This window comes from Cebidichthys violaceus, unplaced genomic scaffold (assembly GCF_023349555.1).
Source record: "Cebidichthys violaceus isolate CVI_PGR_0920_01 unplaced genomic scaffold, fCebVio1.0.p SCAF_23, whole genome shotgun sequence".
Classification (NCBI taxonomy): domain Eukaryota; kingdom Metazoa; phylum Chordata; class Actinopteri; order Perciformes; family Stichaeidae; genus Cebidichthys; species Cebidichthys violaceus.
Window position 1 is genome coordinate 1,132,507 of NW_027176406.1, and position 14,367 is coordinate 1,146,873.

A 14,367-nucleotide genomic window follows, 5' to 3' on the forward strand; every position below is an offset into this window, starting at 1 on the left:
AGCGCAGTGTCATTTTTGCATATGGTGACAAAACAGAACAGACAAGCAGCACAGACGGGCCCATCAGAAGTCACTGTCTCCCTGAGAAAAACCCACAGCTCTCGATCCTCTCCTCCACCTCCCCAGAAACAAAGACCTCTTCTCTTCCTCTCCTCGTTGCTTTTTTTTTTTCTCTTGTCCTTTTCTTCATCAAAAGCCTCCTAACTCACCGGCTCTTCAATTTGCTCCAATTTAGAAAATACACAGTAGCAGGAGAAAAAATTAATAAACTTCCTCTTTCCACACCCTTTTGTAAAAAAAAAAAAAAAAAAGCATGAAAGGAAGAATGATGTCAGTTATGAATATTCTCCCAAAATAAGCACACAAGCTTACTGACCTAATCCGCAGAGGAATGCAACACCAGACTAAGACACAAAGAAAACGCTAAAGGAGGAAGACAGACGTGAGGCGCTCATTTATCTCACCGTTTTCGCTTCGATATCTGCCGTTAATTACATTCTGCGCATCAGCGGGCAGGACAAAGGTGAGCCGAAAAACGCTTCACACTTTATTCCGCACATCAAAGACCGCAGCATCGATGTAGTGCGTGAGCGATGACGCGAGCTCCCCGGAGTCCAAACAGGAGTCTGTTGTTAACCGGGTTTGACTGAAAAATGAGACACGCATCACTTAATTAATGGCACTGAGTGGTGGTGATATAATGAGGGGCCAGAATCCAATTTCGGTTAGGTACACAAGGGCTGGACATAAAGCTTTTAAAATACTCTTGAGACATTATTATTCTAATATGTCCTTGTTTTTTTCTTCTTTTTCTAAACAGTTTATGTAAGAGCAGGAAGCCTGCCGGACTCCAATAATAGGCCTAACAGACCAATAATCTGTAACTCTGCGTATGATTTCTTTTCAAAGAAGGTGGGGCGGCGTCGTTAATGAGATTCACCGCCGCTGCTAATTCATCTATATGGTAATGTCTTGTGACGCCAGGCAATAGTGGGCAAAAGTGCAGCGTCAGCGTCGGCCGCGGCAGCTGCTGTGACTTTCAGCTAACGACGGAAGGCCGAGGCACTTCATTACGGAAGCGGCACTGTCGCTCCGCTGCTGCCTAAAGTAAAAGCAGCAACTGTGTAATGGCAGCATTTGTAGTGTGTTCACACACTCCATCACCCCCCCCCCCCCCCCCCCCCCCCCCCCCTACACACACACACACACACACACACACACACACACCACAGCAACCAGTGCCTCCCATATAGAAAAAGAAAAAAGGAAAGGAAGAAGAAGAAAAGAAGAAGAAATGTAGTTTCTCAATCTTTGCTCCTCTGCACTGAGGCTCAGTCTCTTAAACTTCACAGCTGATTAATAGTGCATGGGGAGGGAGGGAAAGAGAAGGAGGGAGGGAGAGGAAGAAAAAGGGAGAGGCGGATAGAGGGAGAGAGGTGCTAGAACTTGAGAGCAATAATGAAAAATTGAAAGAAAAGGTTAGTAGGAGTGAGAAGATGAATGCATGAGAAAAACGATGGAATGTGCCGATATGATAATGAGCCCTTGTGGCAAATACACTTGCCTCTGAGTAAATTGGTCCTGGGACAGAGAGAGAAGGACTGTCTCCTTTTATCTCGTCACATAGAACACACCGTCCCTCTCCCTGCTTCGTGCAGAAAGGAGCGCCAACGCGTCTGAACGGTCGCACGCTTCCGCCACAAAAAAAAAAACCTCATTCAACAAATCCTTTAATTGCCTGATCGATGCCTGTAGAGCCATGCAAATTAAGCCGATAGTCGATAGGGGCTGGGTCGGGTTGGACGTCCACGCGTCTGACGCGTGCCGCTGATCAAAGTGCACACTGTGCAAAAAAACCCAAAAAGGATTAAAGCATTCGTCTGTAGGCTCCACCTTGAACCATTATCCTGACCCTCAAGCAAAGCTGGAGTGAGATACAGAGGGAAAAAAAAGGGCCTTTGGAAGTTTTAGACCATCCATCACTGAGCTCTAAGAAAGAAAGAAAAAAGGCCCACACTTATGGAAGCTGCAGACGCGCACACACACACACACACACACACACACACACACACAAGGTGAGATAAGACGGGGGATGTTTCAGCGGGTCCCTGCAGGGACAACGCCAGAAAACTAAGAGCAGAGTTCGAGAGATGCCTCTTGCATCAGCGCCGTCTTACCTTGTGTTTTGCCAGCCAAAGTCTCATCCCAGCGTCTCAGAAGTAGCATGATGGTGCGGCCTGGGACTCCTCTCTCCCTCTCATAGCCTCAGACTGAGGGAGGCTGAACTGCAACCAAAAGCACGAGAACAAAGCCAACGTGAGTATTGATTGTTAGCAGCTACTGCATCTTACAATATTCAGATTTTTTTCGGGTTTCTGTCATTGTTTCTGTCATCTCGCCGTGCGTGCAATCGTTAAACGGGAAAGATGAGAAGAGCATCGCCTTAATTTCTGACTGGTAGACGCAGGAAAAGGAGCACAACAATTCATTTGAAATATGTTTAAAGGCTCTAAACACAATGAACGCAGTAAACCACCTCACCAGGTTTGTTTGCTCCAGCCAGCTGCCCTTTATATAATGACTCCGTGATTCATTGAACTACACCTCTCTACCAGGTCCCCTCATTAGGTGTGTGGGGTTTGTGGAAGCAAATACAGATGTTCATGAATTACACTGCTGAGCATTTATTCCCCCCCCCCCTCCACATCATAATCCTTTCAGTGTCGACTGCGAACAAGGAGTTGGGAACTCACAGCAGTTTTAGGTAAAATCCTCGACGGGTCAAGAGGGTAAAGCAGCAATTTGGAAGGTAATTGTGCTCCACGGGAGCAGCTTCGCTTCTGTTCTCCCCTTCGCTCCTCCGAAGAGACGTTTGGCGCCGCTTGTTTTTCGGACGTCCGCCAGTCTGTTATTGCAAATGGGAACACAGGGAGGACAGGAGGGTCAGAAGCAGGTCGCAGTACGGTTAGCCTCCAATAAAAAACCGTGCTGCGCTTTGGCACAGCGGGCGACCACTGACCCCGCTCCCCTTCCAGTTAAGTTAAGATTAAGTGAGGGGAATTTAAAAAACGCACGACTCAATCAAGAGTTCAGCTTTCTGCATTTTGTTTTTAAGAATCCGAATCCACTGTGAGGGCTATTTCTCCCCTTAATTTCTGAACTGTGTGTGTGTGTGTGTGTGTGTGTGTGTGTGTGTGTGTGTGTGTGTGTGTGTGTCTGATTTGAGGAGAATCCAGCCCAGTATGATGAATTATACATTTCCTCCAAATGTGCTGTAGTAGTTAATTGTCTCTGCCTTCATCCCCAACAATCGCCCAACGACAGCACGTAGATCAGAAGAATAATAAATAGCTGCGATTAATCCAGATTATAACTCATGTAACACGCTGCCCACAAGGAGCCCATATAGAGCGTCTAAATTGGAGGGGAGAGTGTGGGCCATACTTTAGGTAAATTAATGATTAATTGAAGTATGTCGATGAATAATAAACCAGTCTCTGCGGGGTAACAGATTGTACTTTTCATATTTAATAGATTGATGGGGGCCCTCACACAAAGTCACACGACGCGTACACACACACACACACACACACACACACACACACACACACACACACACACTCGTGGCGACATGTAATCACAGGCTGGTCATGTGTGCTCAGTTCGACACATGAAACAGAAAAGGGGGGGGGGGGGGGGGGGGGGGTGAACGTACAGTAGATTAAAACATCAAAGAAGGCCTACGCTGCTCTCATGAAACGCCCAGGCAGTTCTAGCTTGTTTCTCAGCTTCTACTAATCCCACAAAAGGGGCCTAAATGTTGCTTTTTTTCCCATACACTGTGTGTGTGTGTGTGTGTGTGTGTGTGTGTGTGTGTGTGTGTGTGTGTGTGTGTGCGCGCGCTCCCATCCCCTCTCATGGACAGCGTCTGCATCGATACAAGTCCTCTTAATCAGCTCCGATGAATTATTGAATAGCCTTTTTATATCAGATCATGACCCATATTCCGCTCGCTTGAAGTGAATATGCTGCCAATAAAATAAAAAAAAAATGGAGATGTACTTTTTAAGTCGCCCCACATCGGCTCCCCGCTCGCTCTCTAATGGTTGAACAGGATTCAGACGCACACTGCAGAAAGTTACGAGCTCTGGATGGAGCTCCGCGCCTCAGACTGGCTCGTTTAACAAGATGATGGATGGACGAGGTCGTCACGCAGCATCGCACACGCACACGCACACACACACACACACACACACACACACACACACACACACACACACACACACACACACAGGAATCTGAGGTGTTTTGACTCCTAGCAGACTTCAAATACACTTTTACATGATTTAGGTTTGACTTGAACCTCATCAATTCCCCGGGACGGCACGGAGCGGGAGTCATCTGAAGATACGATCTGTAATAGAGTGTTACTGCTGGTTTCATTAAGGGGCAGATGCAGCGCTCAGAGCCAGACACAGGAGTTGCATTGTCGTCTCATTATGTAGCGCGTGGCGAGGAGGAGAGACAGAGAGGGAGTCGCTAGGAAGAGGGGATGGGATTACGCGTCTCCTTAGCCCCTGCTGTCTCCTCTCCTGGCCTGTTTATCAATGACGACTGCAAACACGGCGCCTGTGAAAATCTCTTAAGCTCTGTTTGGAGACTTTTTGGCAGACTTCTTTCTCCACGTAAGCTTCTGGCATCGAGCGGTTTTTGGCAGGAGGCTTGAAATATGCGGCGGTGGCCCCGGTCACCAACTGATTTATTGTTCAATAAAATTCGGTGGCCATATTTACACAAACATTATTCATTTAGAATGAGGGTACACTTTAACTCTTAGGAGGTACACCGGAGAGCGAACATTAACTGCGATGTCACTTTTTGGCAGGGGGACGTGAAAATTAGCAAGGCGCAAAATATATGACGCCGAAAAGCTGAAATGCACATTCTCGTCTTTTCTCGTCAGAGACCAGTTGTGTTCACGATGCCGAACGCGACTTGTCGGAACTTGACAAAAAGCTAAAGTGTCGCGCCGCGGTTCGCCAACAAATCGCCTCTACATTTGCATGGAAGTGAGGCTCAGACACATCCATCCTCTGAACTGTTCAATTGGACACCGATTGCTCACCCGGCTTCGCTCGAAAGGATCGGTTAAAGGGACAGTTCACCCCAACATCTCACCTTTTTCTGCCATATTGTCCCATTATTGGCAAAACTAGGCAACTCACACCAAAACAACCTAGATGGACAAACAGCACTACGGTTTTGATTTTGGGGGTGAACTGTCCCTTTAAAACTTAATCAGCATCCTTTGCTAACGTGTAAAACCAGCCGTATCGACTACAGTTTCCCAGCTAAGCGGCACGAAGCGTTCACATCACCGTCCATTTTGCTTCCCGCCTCGCTCGCACTCTCGCTGTACTATTTCCGTGGTCGTTAACAGTAAAAAGACAGCGGCGAGCCATGTGTCGGGGGCAGCGCTTGCACCCGAGACGTCCATTTTGCCGCGTGGCAGCTGTGACAGCTTTGACACACTGCCTGGGCTTAAGTGCCCATCTGCAGATGGGCTGCATGGGGTCACATGTGTGCCGGGAGCGCCGAGCAGAATGGGTAATGGTCCCAGGTTATGGGAGCAGGTCCCAGGTGGGTTTCACAGGTACGTAGCACTAACCTTGACCGTGCAGCACACACACACACACACACACACACACACACACACACACACACACACACACACACAGTATGAATCCACACGGCTGTCATCCAAATGATGGGAAAGTTAATCAGAGAAGAGGGGTCAATCTTCGATGCGCTTATGATGGATAGATGGAAGTGTCTGTGTGTGAGAGTGAGTGAGTGAGTGAGTGAGTGAGTGAGTGTGTGTGTGTGTGTGTGTGTGTGTGTGTGTGTGTGTGTGTGTGTGTGTGTGTGTGTGTGTGTGTGTGTGTGTGTGTGTGTGTGTGAATTGCATTTTGCTGCAGACATACTCCAGATTTCATCCCAACACACTCCACTAGGAGATCTACTGTCATTCTCCCGCTGTGAAGCACTTTGGGTTTCTTTGAAATAGCGGCAGATAAAAATAATTGAGAAAAGGCCAATGCAGTCTGTCTCTTCATGTAGATGACTTCATTGATCTGCCTATATATTCTACTCATGCCAGCGCACACGCACACACACACACACACACACACACACACACACACACACTCCCACTCCTCAGGTATCAATAAGAGTGTGGAGCAGAGCTGAACAGATGATTTGATAGGCAGAAGTGGCTACTCCATCAGGTGGAGAGCGGCTAATAAGAACAGAACCAAGCATGAAGTGTGGAGATTCATTTCCACATGTGAAGTACATTATTATTATTATTTTACCTTATCAGATCCGAGTGTACGCATGTGAATTTATTTCACTGGGGTAAAATGTGACAGAAATAGACTGAAAGGCTCATGGTGGGGCAAAAAAAACTACAAAGGATAAATGAAGTGCGAGGGAAAATTACTGATCTCTGATAACCCGACAATATCCATTCAACACGCATACGGTACACACACACACACACACACACATGCAAAAATAGTGACTTAATGACAAAAAACGATGAAGATGATTATCTACATGAATTAATCGTCATCCAAAACATGCAACAGCAACAGCATGTGTGGATTCAGAGCGCCGTACTCACCTATTTAACCCTTAACATTAAGAAACATTAAACCTAATGGATTTTGTAGGCTGGAGAAATTGTAAGAATCATGGCTGTTACATCAACTAATAGACAAAGATGTGGCTTGAGTCTTTAATCCGCGTTAGTGAAATCCCATTAAGATTCAATAGTTGAAAAAAAGAAATATTGCAATCAGCTTCAGTCCGTTACAAAAAGAAGTCAAAAAGAGAGTCCCAAATTTAGGACAGTTTTAATTATTGTTAATTATTTTTTGTTCTCGCTTGGAATTCAAATCCAGGATTTAAAGGGTAATTCCACAGGAAAACAGCTAAATCCAGAGTGCCTTTATCATGTTGACGGCTGCTCAAGAGTCCCACTTCCCTTTATCTTCATGTAATGAAGAGGAGAGGCGTTAAATCTCCTTCAGGAAAAAAAAAAAAAAAAGAGGTGGAAATATAAAAAAAAAAGAAAAAGAGAGAATGGACAAGGAAATGAGTTGTGTGGTTTGCTTCACTTTGCTATGCATCTGTCTGCTGCTGTGCCTCTCTGTAGCTCACACACACCACACACACACACACCAAATTATTCAGTTACTTTGCAATCAGCTCAATTCTTTCGAGCCATCTCGTCGTCTTGTTTTCCTTAAATGCCCAAAAGATTATTCATGAATAATCTGCCATTTCAAAACGTGGAAGTAGTCGAGGTGAGGTATAGCAAAATCACGTCACCAAAACGCAAAATAAACAGCAGCTCCTCTCTGATGCGAGCAAGTCAATGACGTGTGAGCGGTGGGACATGACATTTTCCTTAGATGGCACATGAAAAGATGGAAAATGGGACAATAAATAAACCGATAGGTGGATCAATTCAGAGGGGGTGAGAGAGTGGAAGTGATGGAGAGAGAAAAAGATGCGGAGGGGGGAAAAAAAAGGTGATTAAAGAGATTAAAGCTTGATGCAAAGTGAGTGAAAATTATGGAGGAGGGAAAAAAAGGGGAAAAAATCCTCTGGATGATAAAGCCAGTTTTTGTTTTTAGTCCATTCTCTTTGAGTGCTTGTGTGTGTCTGTCCGCGAGAATAAGTCAGTTCAGAGAGATAGGGAGGGAGGGAGGGAGAGCGAAGGAGAGGAGAGAGAGAGAGAGAGAGAGAGAGAGAGAGAGAGAGGAAAGGAGGGCAGAGAAAAAGGGAGGCAGAGGAGTGTATAAACACAGATGACACCCCGACCGAACGGAAGATAGCGGCTCACAATGGCGCTGTGAAACGAGCGGCGCGTTGTCGCTCATGAATCAGGCCTTTGCTCGGTTCAACCTTCACCCGACAGACAGCGAGGAAACTTGAACGCACTCCAGTTCGATCACAACGCACGTTCCCTTCTACAGGACCAAATGTGGAATTTGAACGTCACTCAATGTGCATGATGGCAAACATGTGAGGAGGACGGTGTGTGACAAAGGGGGCATTTCAGACGCTTTAATGGAAGAACAGACTTTTGTGCAACATAGAGATGAGGCGACTGGAGACTGGCGCTTGCTTGATGAGTCGCTGTGGTTTGAGGAGCACAAAAAAATTGGAAAACACTGACGTTACAGCATGAAAGGGGGAGAGTGACGTGAGGATGACATGGCATGAGGCAGGAATCAGCTGAGAGCCGGATGGGAAGGGAGCCGTGGTTACACCAGAGCTAGATTGTAGGCCAGTGTGCGTGTGCGTGTGTGTGTGTGTGTGTGTGTGTGTGTGTGCGTGTCAAGGTGTGCTTAATATATGTGCACCCCACACAAAACACCTCGCATACACAGACAAGGAACAAAGACTTTGAGACAGACACTAAACACTAAATAGACCTACCTATGGTTAGAATTAAGAATCGCCCAAAAAAGATGCATAGGGTGGTGGGAGGAAAAAAGAGAAGGGGGAAATAGGAAATAGGAAAAGGTACAAAAGTGAAAAAGGCATAAATAGAAAATACAAGCAAGCCAATTAAAATGTCTCTATAAAGAGGAGGGGGGGGGGGGTTAAAGCAAGAAAATTAAAACACTGGTGGAGTCAAAAAAGTAGCCAAAGTTACTGGTGGACAGTGAGCGGAGTGGAGGGAAGGAGGAGGAGGAGGAGGAGGGAAGCGGTGAAGGGAGGAGGGAGCGTGGGCTGCACAGCGATAGAAAGGGCTGGCAGCGGTAGCAATGGAGAGGGACGGAAGAATGGATGAAGGGAACAAAAAAAAGAGAATATAGGGGGCAAAAAAAAGGAAAAAAATCCCCCTCCTCTTTCTCTTTCTCTCTGCCTCTCTCTCTCTCTCTCCCTCCTTGTCTGGCTCATAAATGGCAGAAATTGTTGACCAGGTAAATGGCGAAATAGATGAGGAGACAGAGGACCGAGAGAGCAAGCAAATGAAAAGGTAAAGCACCTCCCAGCAGCGCGATGAGGAAAAAAAAGAACAAAAAACGAAAGATAAAAGCAAATACTCCAGTGGCCTCCGTTGTCTCCAGTCTATGTGTGGAAGGGGGGATTGGCTAGTGCCAGTTGTTCCCCTTCCCCGGCTGCCTTCTGCTTTCTTCTGTCTCTCCTCCCAAAAAAGACTTCCCATCCAGATGACCAAAAAAAAAAAAAAAAGCAGACACAGATGTCCTTTTTCCTCCCTCTCAACTCTGGTCTGATATCACGTGCCACTCACACAGGTTAGACATTGTTGCGGCCACAACGCACAGTATCACCAATATTGCTCAGTTGGGAGGAAAAAAAAAAAAGGCATTTGGTGGCGGCTGCTAGTCAAGCGCTGCCTGCCTCATGAGGAAGGATACTGAGCTGGAATTGCTATGTCTCCCTTCTCTCCCGCCCATCCCTGCGAAAAAGATGGGAGGAAGGGAGGTGGGCCCACTCGCTGCATTAGTATTCATTGAAAGAGTGTGAGAGAGAGAGAGAGAGAGAGAGAGAGAGAGAGAGAGAGAGAGAGAGAGAGGAGGGGGAGGAGGGGGAGAGGGGTGCCTCTTCCAACAAATGTCGAGGAACCACAACCGGTGTGCTAAACTGATAAGAGACTGGCTCCCCCTAGAGTCAATCATCGATACACAAGCTCAGATAACTGGAGACACTGGGAACAAACTGTAGCGTTGGACCAACCGGTCTGATGACCTGTGGCCTGCACTCAATGAAACGCCTCACAATCCAACCTCTCAGGGTAACATTTCACTGCTGCAGTGTCACTCCAACAGCACGACGCGAGTGCAATCCACCCACAGAGCAGTTCAACGCGTCCCTCTGTGTTTATCATCTCTGCGAGACAAAGCACCGATAACCTTTTTACGACGCACACTCTCCCCCACGCGCAACAAAAATCGGACAAAAGCGTTAAAATGAATTTTGGTTTGGAGCCGGTGGAGTTGTGAACAGCAGACCCGGTTCCCTTTTTCCTCTGCATTTCGCCCTCAGCTAAACTCAGTGTTGCTATGGTGACAGATGACTGCTCTCGAGTGTCCAAATCAAAGCTAGCAGCACACAGAGATAGGTGGTCAAAAGCACCCATTCAGAAGGTAAAGCCTGCAGAGTATCTCCACATTATAGTTATGGCTCTGTCGAAATATTATTACCTTGTTTCTGCCACCAGGAAAGCTGAAATATTAAAACCATTACATGCCCACAAAGACAAGACACTAGATTGTGTACACTAGGCTCAATAGATGGCTTATACTCAAAAAGAGAGTGAGGTAAACCGCACTCTTTTGTTTTATCCTCATTAGGGAATAAGTTGTTTTCAATTTATTCCCTGATTGTTATTTATAGTAAAGAGGCCGAGGGAGACGCTGACAGATCCGAAAATAAGATACGATTACAAAGTCTCCACAGTCTCCCTCCGTCTCCTCTGCTGACCCGTTTATCAGACAGTAATTAACTCACAATACAAATTCAAGCCCAATTATGCTTTCAGTGCCATGGTGCTGTGTGTGAGGCTGAGTGAAGACCGCAACATTTCAGGCGAGCTCTGTTCGGTATTTCAATCGTGCATCAGCACATTAAGAAATTACCTCACAATGAAGTTGAAGGTGGAGTCCATGTGTCCTCGCATGGGACAGAGGACAAACAGTGCAGCTTGAAGCTGTCTCTCCTCTTGGCCATGCTTGAATGGACCCCCGCCAAAAACAGTTAGGCCTGTGGTTCCTTGAAGCGTTCGATAGACTCTGCTTGACCTTTCCCCAAGTTTCAGACATCTCTGAACCTGGATTTGAAAACACAGTGACTGGATAAAGAATGATTATTGGACAACAGTGGCAATAAATGTCACAGCTGACATTCTTTTTTCCCTGTGTTTAACCAGAGACCTTACATACTATTTTCCTAATCAGCCTGCATGCTTCTGCACATGCAGCTCTCATTATGGTCACTGCAATCTGCTTCAGTGGAGCAGCTGTTTCAGCACTTTAAACACTTTTACAGCAGTTGGAGAGACACGTCAGTTGGTTGGTTCTCATTGTTGGTGTTTGCATTAGATGTGAACCAGTGACTGTTAACATGCTCTTACCCTGGGCTCCTACAGCGGGATTACGACCAGCAACCGTTAAATACAAGAGCTGGTGGAGGAGATGACAAGGAAGGTGGAGTTAGTTTGGTGAACACTGGATGACAAATACACTAATATCCCGTTACGCTGCGCATCTACACATTTATTATTATATACACATATTTACATGCATACGTGTACATTTTAAATTCAATGCAGGTTACCTTCAAACTGTTCCAGGTAGGAAATGTTTGTCGAGAAGACGTATGTGTCGTAAATGTATTAGCGGGACATATCGCCACCTTGTGGTCGCTTTACGGTACTCTGCTCGACTGTGCGGTGTTGGATTGAGCATGCCTGGCTGCATGGGCCGCACCATCACAACACAGTTCAGAGATGGCAGCGCTGTCATCACCGCTACGAGTCTGCCGAGGAATACTAAAAGAACTACGTGTACTCCAAGGACCGACGTATAAACGCTCACTGGCTTACAACTATGTAATGGAACAGTTTCGTAAGAATAAGGTGAGTTTTTCAACAACTTCGTTTAGGCTAACGTTAGCCGCGTTAGCTAACTACCGTAACAAACTGCATGAGAGGTGCGTGGCTAGCGTTAGCTAACCGCATAACTCCTAACGGATAACGTTACCGTTTTGCTAGTTAAGTGGAAATAACGTTCGCCCTTCAGCCGTTCACAGGCGTGGGAATATCGTGAACAGCCAACACGACACCGGAGTGTGTCATTGCTTACTTTGTAATCTGTAGCAGCAAAAGTTCAGCGCAAGGTGACTGTGAAGTAGAAGGACATGCTAACATTAGCAGCTAATGAGCCTTAGCATAGCTCAGAGTTAACAGCACACGCAGGTGATAAAGTATGTCTGGTTATTAAGTCACTAACTATATACGTTCCTACGCACACCAGAGTGCAGAATGCTACATTGGGTTGATTTATTAATTATGTGTAAATTATTGTCACCATGCACGGACATGTAACTAATTAAGGCAGGTTCAATAGATCTTAGATTATCAAGGAATGTGTACTCATCCGCGGGATTAAATAGACACTTGCAGCAATGTTTAAAAATATTTTTATTTGAAGCCTAATAGAGTTTGTAGAATTGTTTAGAGTTAATTTTGCATGACCACATTCATCCTCACATTTCTCTGTCAAGAGAAGCCCTAAATGTAACTCCATGTTTATTTAAATTACTACAACCACCACTCTTTGTAAACGCAGTATAGCTGCTTAAGCATATAGGCTTAAAGCTTGCATTATGTATGCTTGGGAGAGCAGCTCACCAGGCTGGTCCAATGCATGAGCGGTCACCGAAGCAAAATAGCTTGGAGCAACTCTTGCTTGTCAGGGTGTGTTTGTCCCGCCCCGGAAAGCCCCCCAGGCACTGTAATGCATATGTGAGACTCTATAGGGACTGTGCCAATGCTTACTGTCCATGCAGCTGTTACTGGAGTCATTGCTAACTCCTTGTTGTCCACCAGCTAGACCTTAAGGCTTTCGCTTCATAAATGCTAACTTGATTTAATCTTTTCTCTCTGGTGACTGATTTAGTGAACGAAGCAAGGAAATATGCACGTGTCCGGCGTTACGATCCGCTTCATCGTTGATTCAACATATATTTTCTTTTCTTTTCCCCTCTCACAGGTAACAGGAGAAAGGTACTGTCGAGCCCAGCATGCGGCAAGCCACGACTCGCACACATACCTGTGTTTGCTGACGTCCACCAGGACCCACATGGCCCTGCACAACCTCTACCACAGCAAAGGAGAGCACAGCACGGAACAGGCGGCTGGCCTGGTGGGGCTCAGGTTGCCCACTCAGCCCGGAGGCAAAGGCTGGGAGAAGTGAGGACACGTCGGAAAAGAAAACTTGATGCTCTTCGAAAAAAGACCTCTCTGTGGCTGAATCATCTGGTCTCATACGTAAACTGTAAAGTGATGAAATGTTTGACTGGAGTCTGGCAGACTGGAGATCGTGCCACCATGGACAGCTTTGAGGGAACTCTCCTGTTTATTCCTGTTGTGTTGTTCCACCGATGTTCAATATGAGGATGATCTGATCTGAGAGTGTTTGAAGCAACTGTGAAAATGTAAACTATGATTAAAATAAATCGGTTGTTTTGCTGTAAATATACTACAGCTTGTCCACACCTGCTTTTGTTTGTGTTTGTAAAAAGGGAAAAGGAACCATTCAAACGGACTGAAAGTACATATTCATTGTGATTCATTTATATAGCAGTCACTGTTTGTTACACTTTTTATTTTTAGGACTTGATCACACGTTATAACACATTAACAAATAACCTGCTCGCCTATCAATTAAACTGGAAGTTAAATCCATATATTGATGCATTTACTTGCATCAGATTTACTAATCGGATGAACGAAACTCATTGAGAATAATTGACATGCGTTGTCTGTTCGATTGGATGTGAAATAGTGACGAGCTCGGTGAATTCATATCTTTGTTGTCACAGTAATCTGCACAGTTTGTGGGATTATTTACACTTTGTCCACTGAGGCATAAACCGCCTGTCTGGCAGTTGTTTTCTACTCTCATGCTTTTGTGTGAGTGTGTGTTGGGATGGACTACAAACATGAACGTATACATCTATGGTAGAATTATAAGACAGCCCTGCAATAAACGTCAGTTAGATGAAGCTCACATTGGATTACTTTAGCTGAGTCTTGCCGCAGGTGTTCGTGATGCTGATCAAACATCTCATTCAGAGTATTTCAGTCTTACAGTACTACAGCCAGCTCTCTTCTTCGTTACCTTTTCCCTTCTTGTCCACAGCTCCTTCATACAGAACCTCAGCTTTCCTGACCCTGTGTTATCCACCTCACTTTTTTTTTTTCTCCATTAAATCTGCCCTTCCCGTTTCCTTGGTCTCTCCAGTGGTGACTAACATTGCCTTCAGTGTGAATTTAAATAGACTAACCCTGAAGCAAAGCAACGCACAGTGACACAGGGAGTAAGACCCAAGCGCTGCTCCCAAACCTACACTCTCTCTCTCACACACACACACACACACACACACACACACACACACACACGACCCTGGAAACGAAGTCCAATGCATCCTGACAAACTAACAGCTTGAGTCAAAATTTGTATTGCGCAAAAAAAGCAGGATGTAAATGTGCTTCTCGACTCCCCACTGCTTTATGCATCGTGGAGCAGACAGCCATGACAA

At 45.7% G+C, this 14,367-nt stretch overlaps 2 protein-coding genes across 5 annotated transcripts in view; one reads left to right on the top strand and one right to left on the bottom strand.

Annotated features, from left to right (window-relative positions):
* grin2ba (glutamate receptor, ionotropic, N-methyl D-aspartate 2B, genome duplicate a) overlaps positions 1-9,466 on the bottom strand; it is a 112,765-nt gene extending 103,299 nt beyond the window's left edge. The window contains exons 1-3 of one of the 4 annotated variants that reach the window (XM_068719179.1): positions 8,512-9,466; positions 2,754-2,905; positions 2,178-2,285 (exon numbers count right to left, since the gene is read on the bottom strand). In XM_068719179.1, the coding sequence (XP_068575280.1) occupies positions 2,178-2,204 (27 nt within the window). In that variant the 5' untranslated portion in view covers positions 2,205-2,285; positions 2,754-2,905; positions 8,512-9,466. Of the gene's footprint in view, positions 1-2,177; positions 2,286-2,753; positions 2,906-6,685; positions 8,281-8,511 lie in introns of those variants that run through there. The other 3 variants (XM_068719181.1, XM_068719182.1, XM_068719183.1) reach the window with 3 other exon arrangements.
* Positions 9,467-11,499: 2,033 nt separating this feature from the next.
* fmc1 (formation of mitochondrial complex V assembly factor 1 homolog) lies at positions 11,500-13,318 on the top strand. Its single transcript, XM_068719191.1, has 2 exons — positions 11,500-11,680; positions 12,816-13,318. The coding sequence occupies exons 1-2, from the start codon at positions 11,552-11,554 to the stop codon at positions 13,017-13,019; spliced, it is 333 nt and encodes a 110-aa protein (XP_068575292.1). The 5' UTR covers positions 11,500-11,551; the 3' UTR covers positions 13,020-13,318.
* Positions 13,319-14,367: the final 1,049 nt, after the last annotated feature.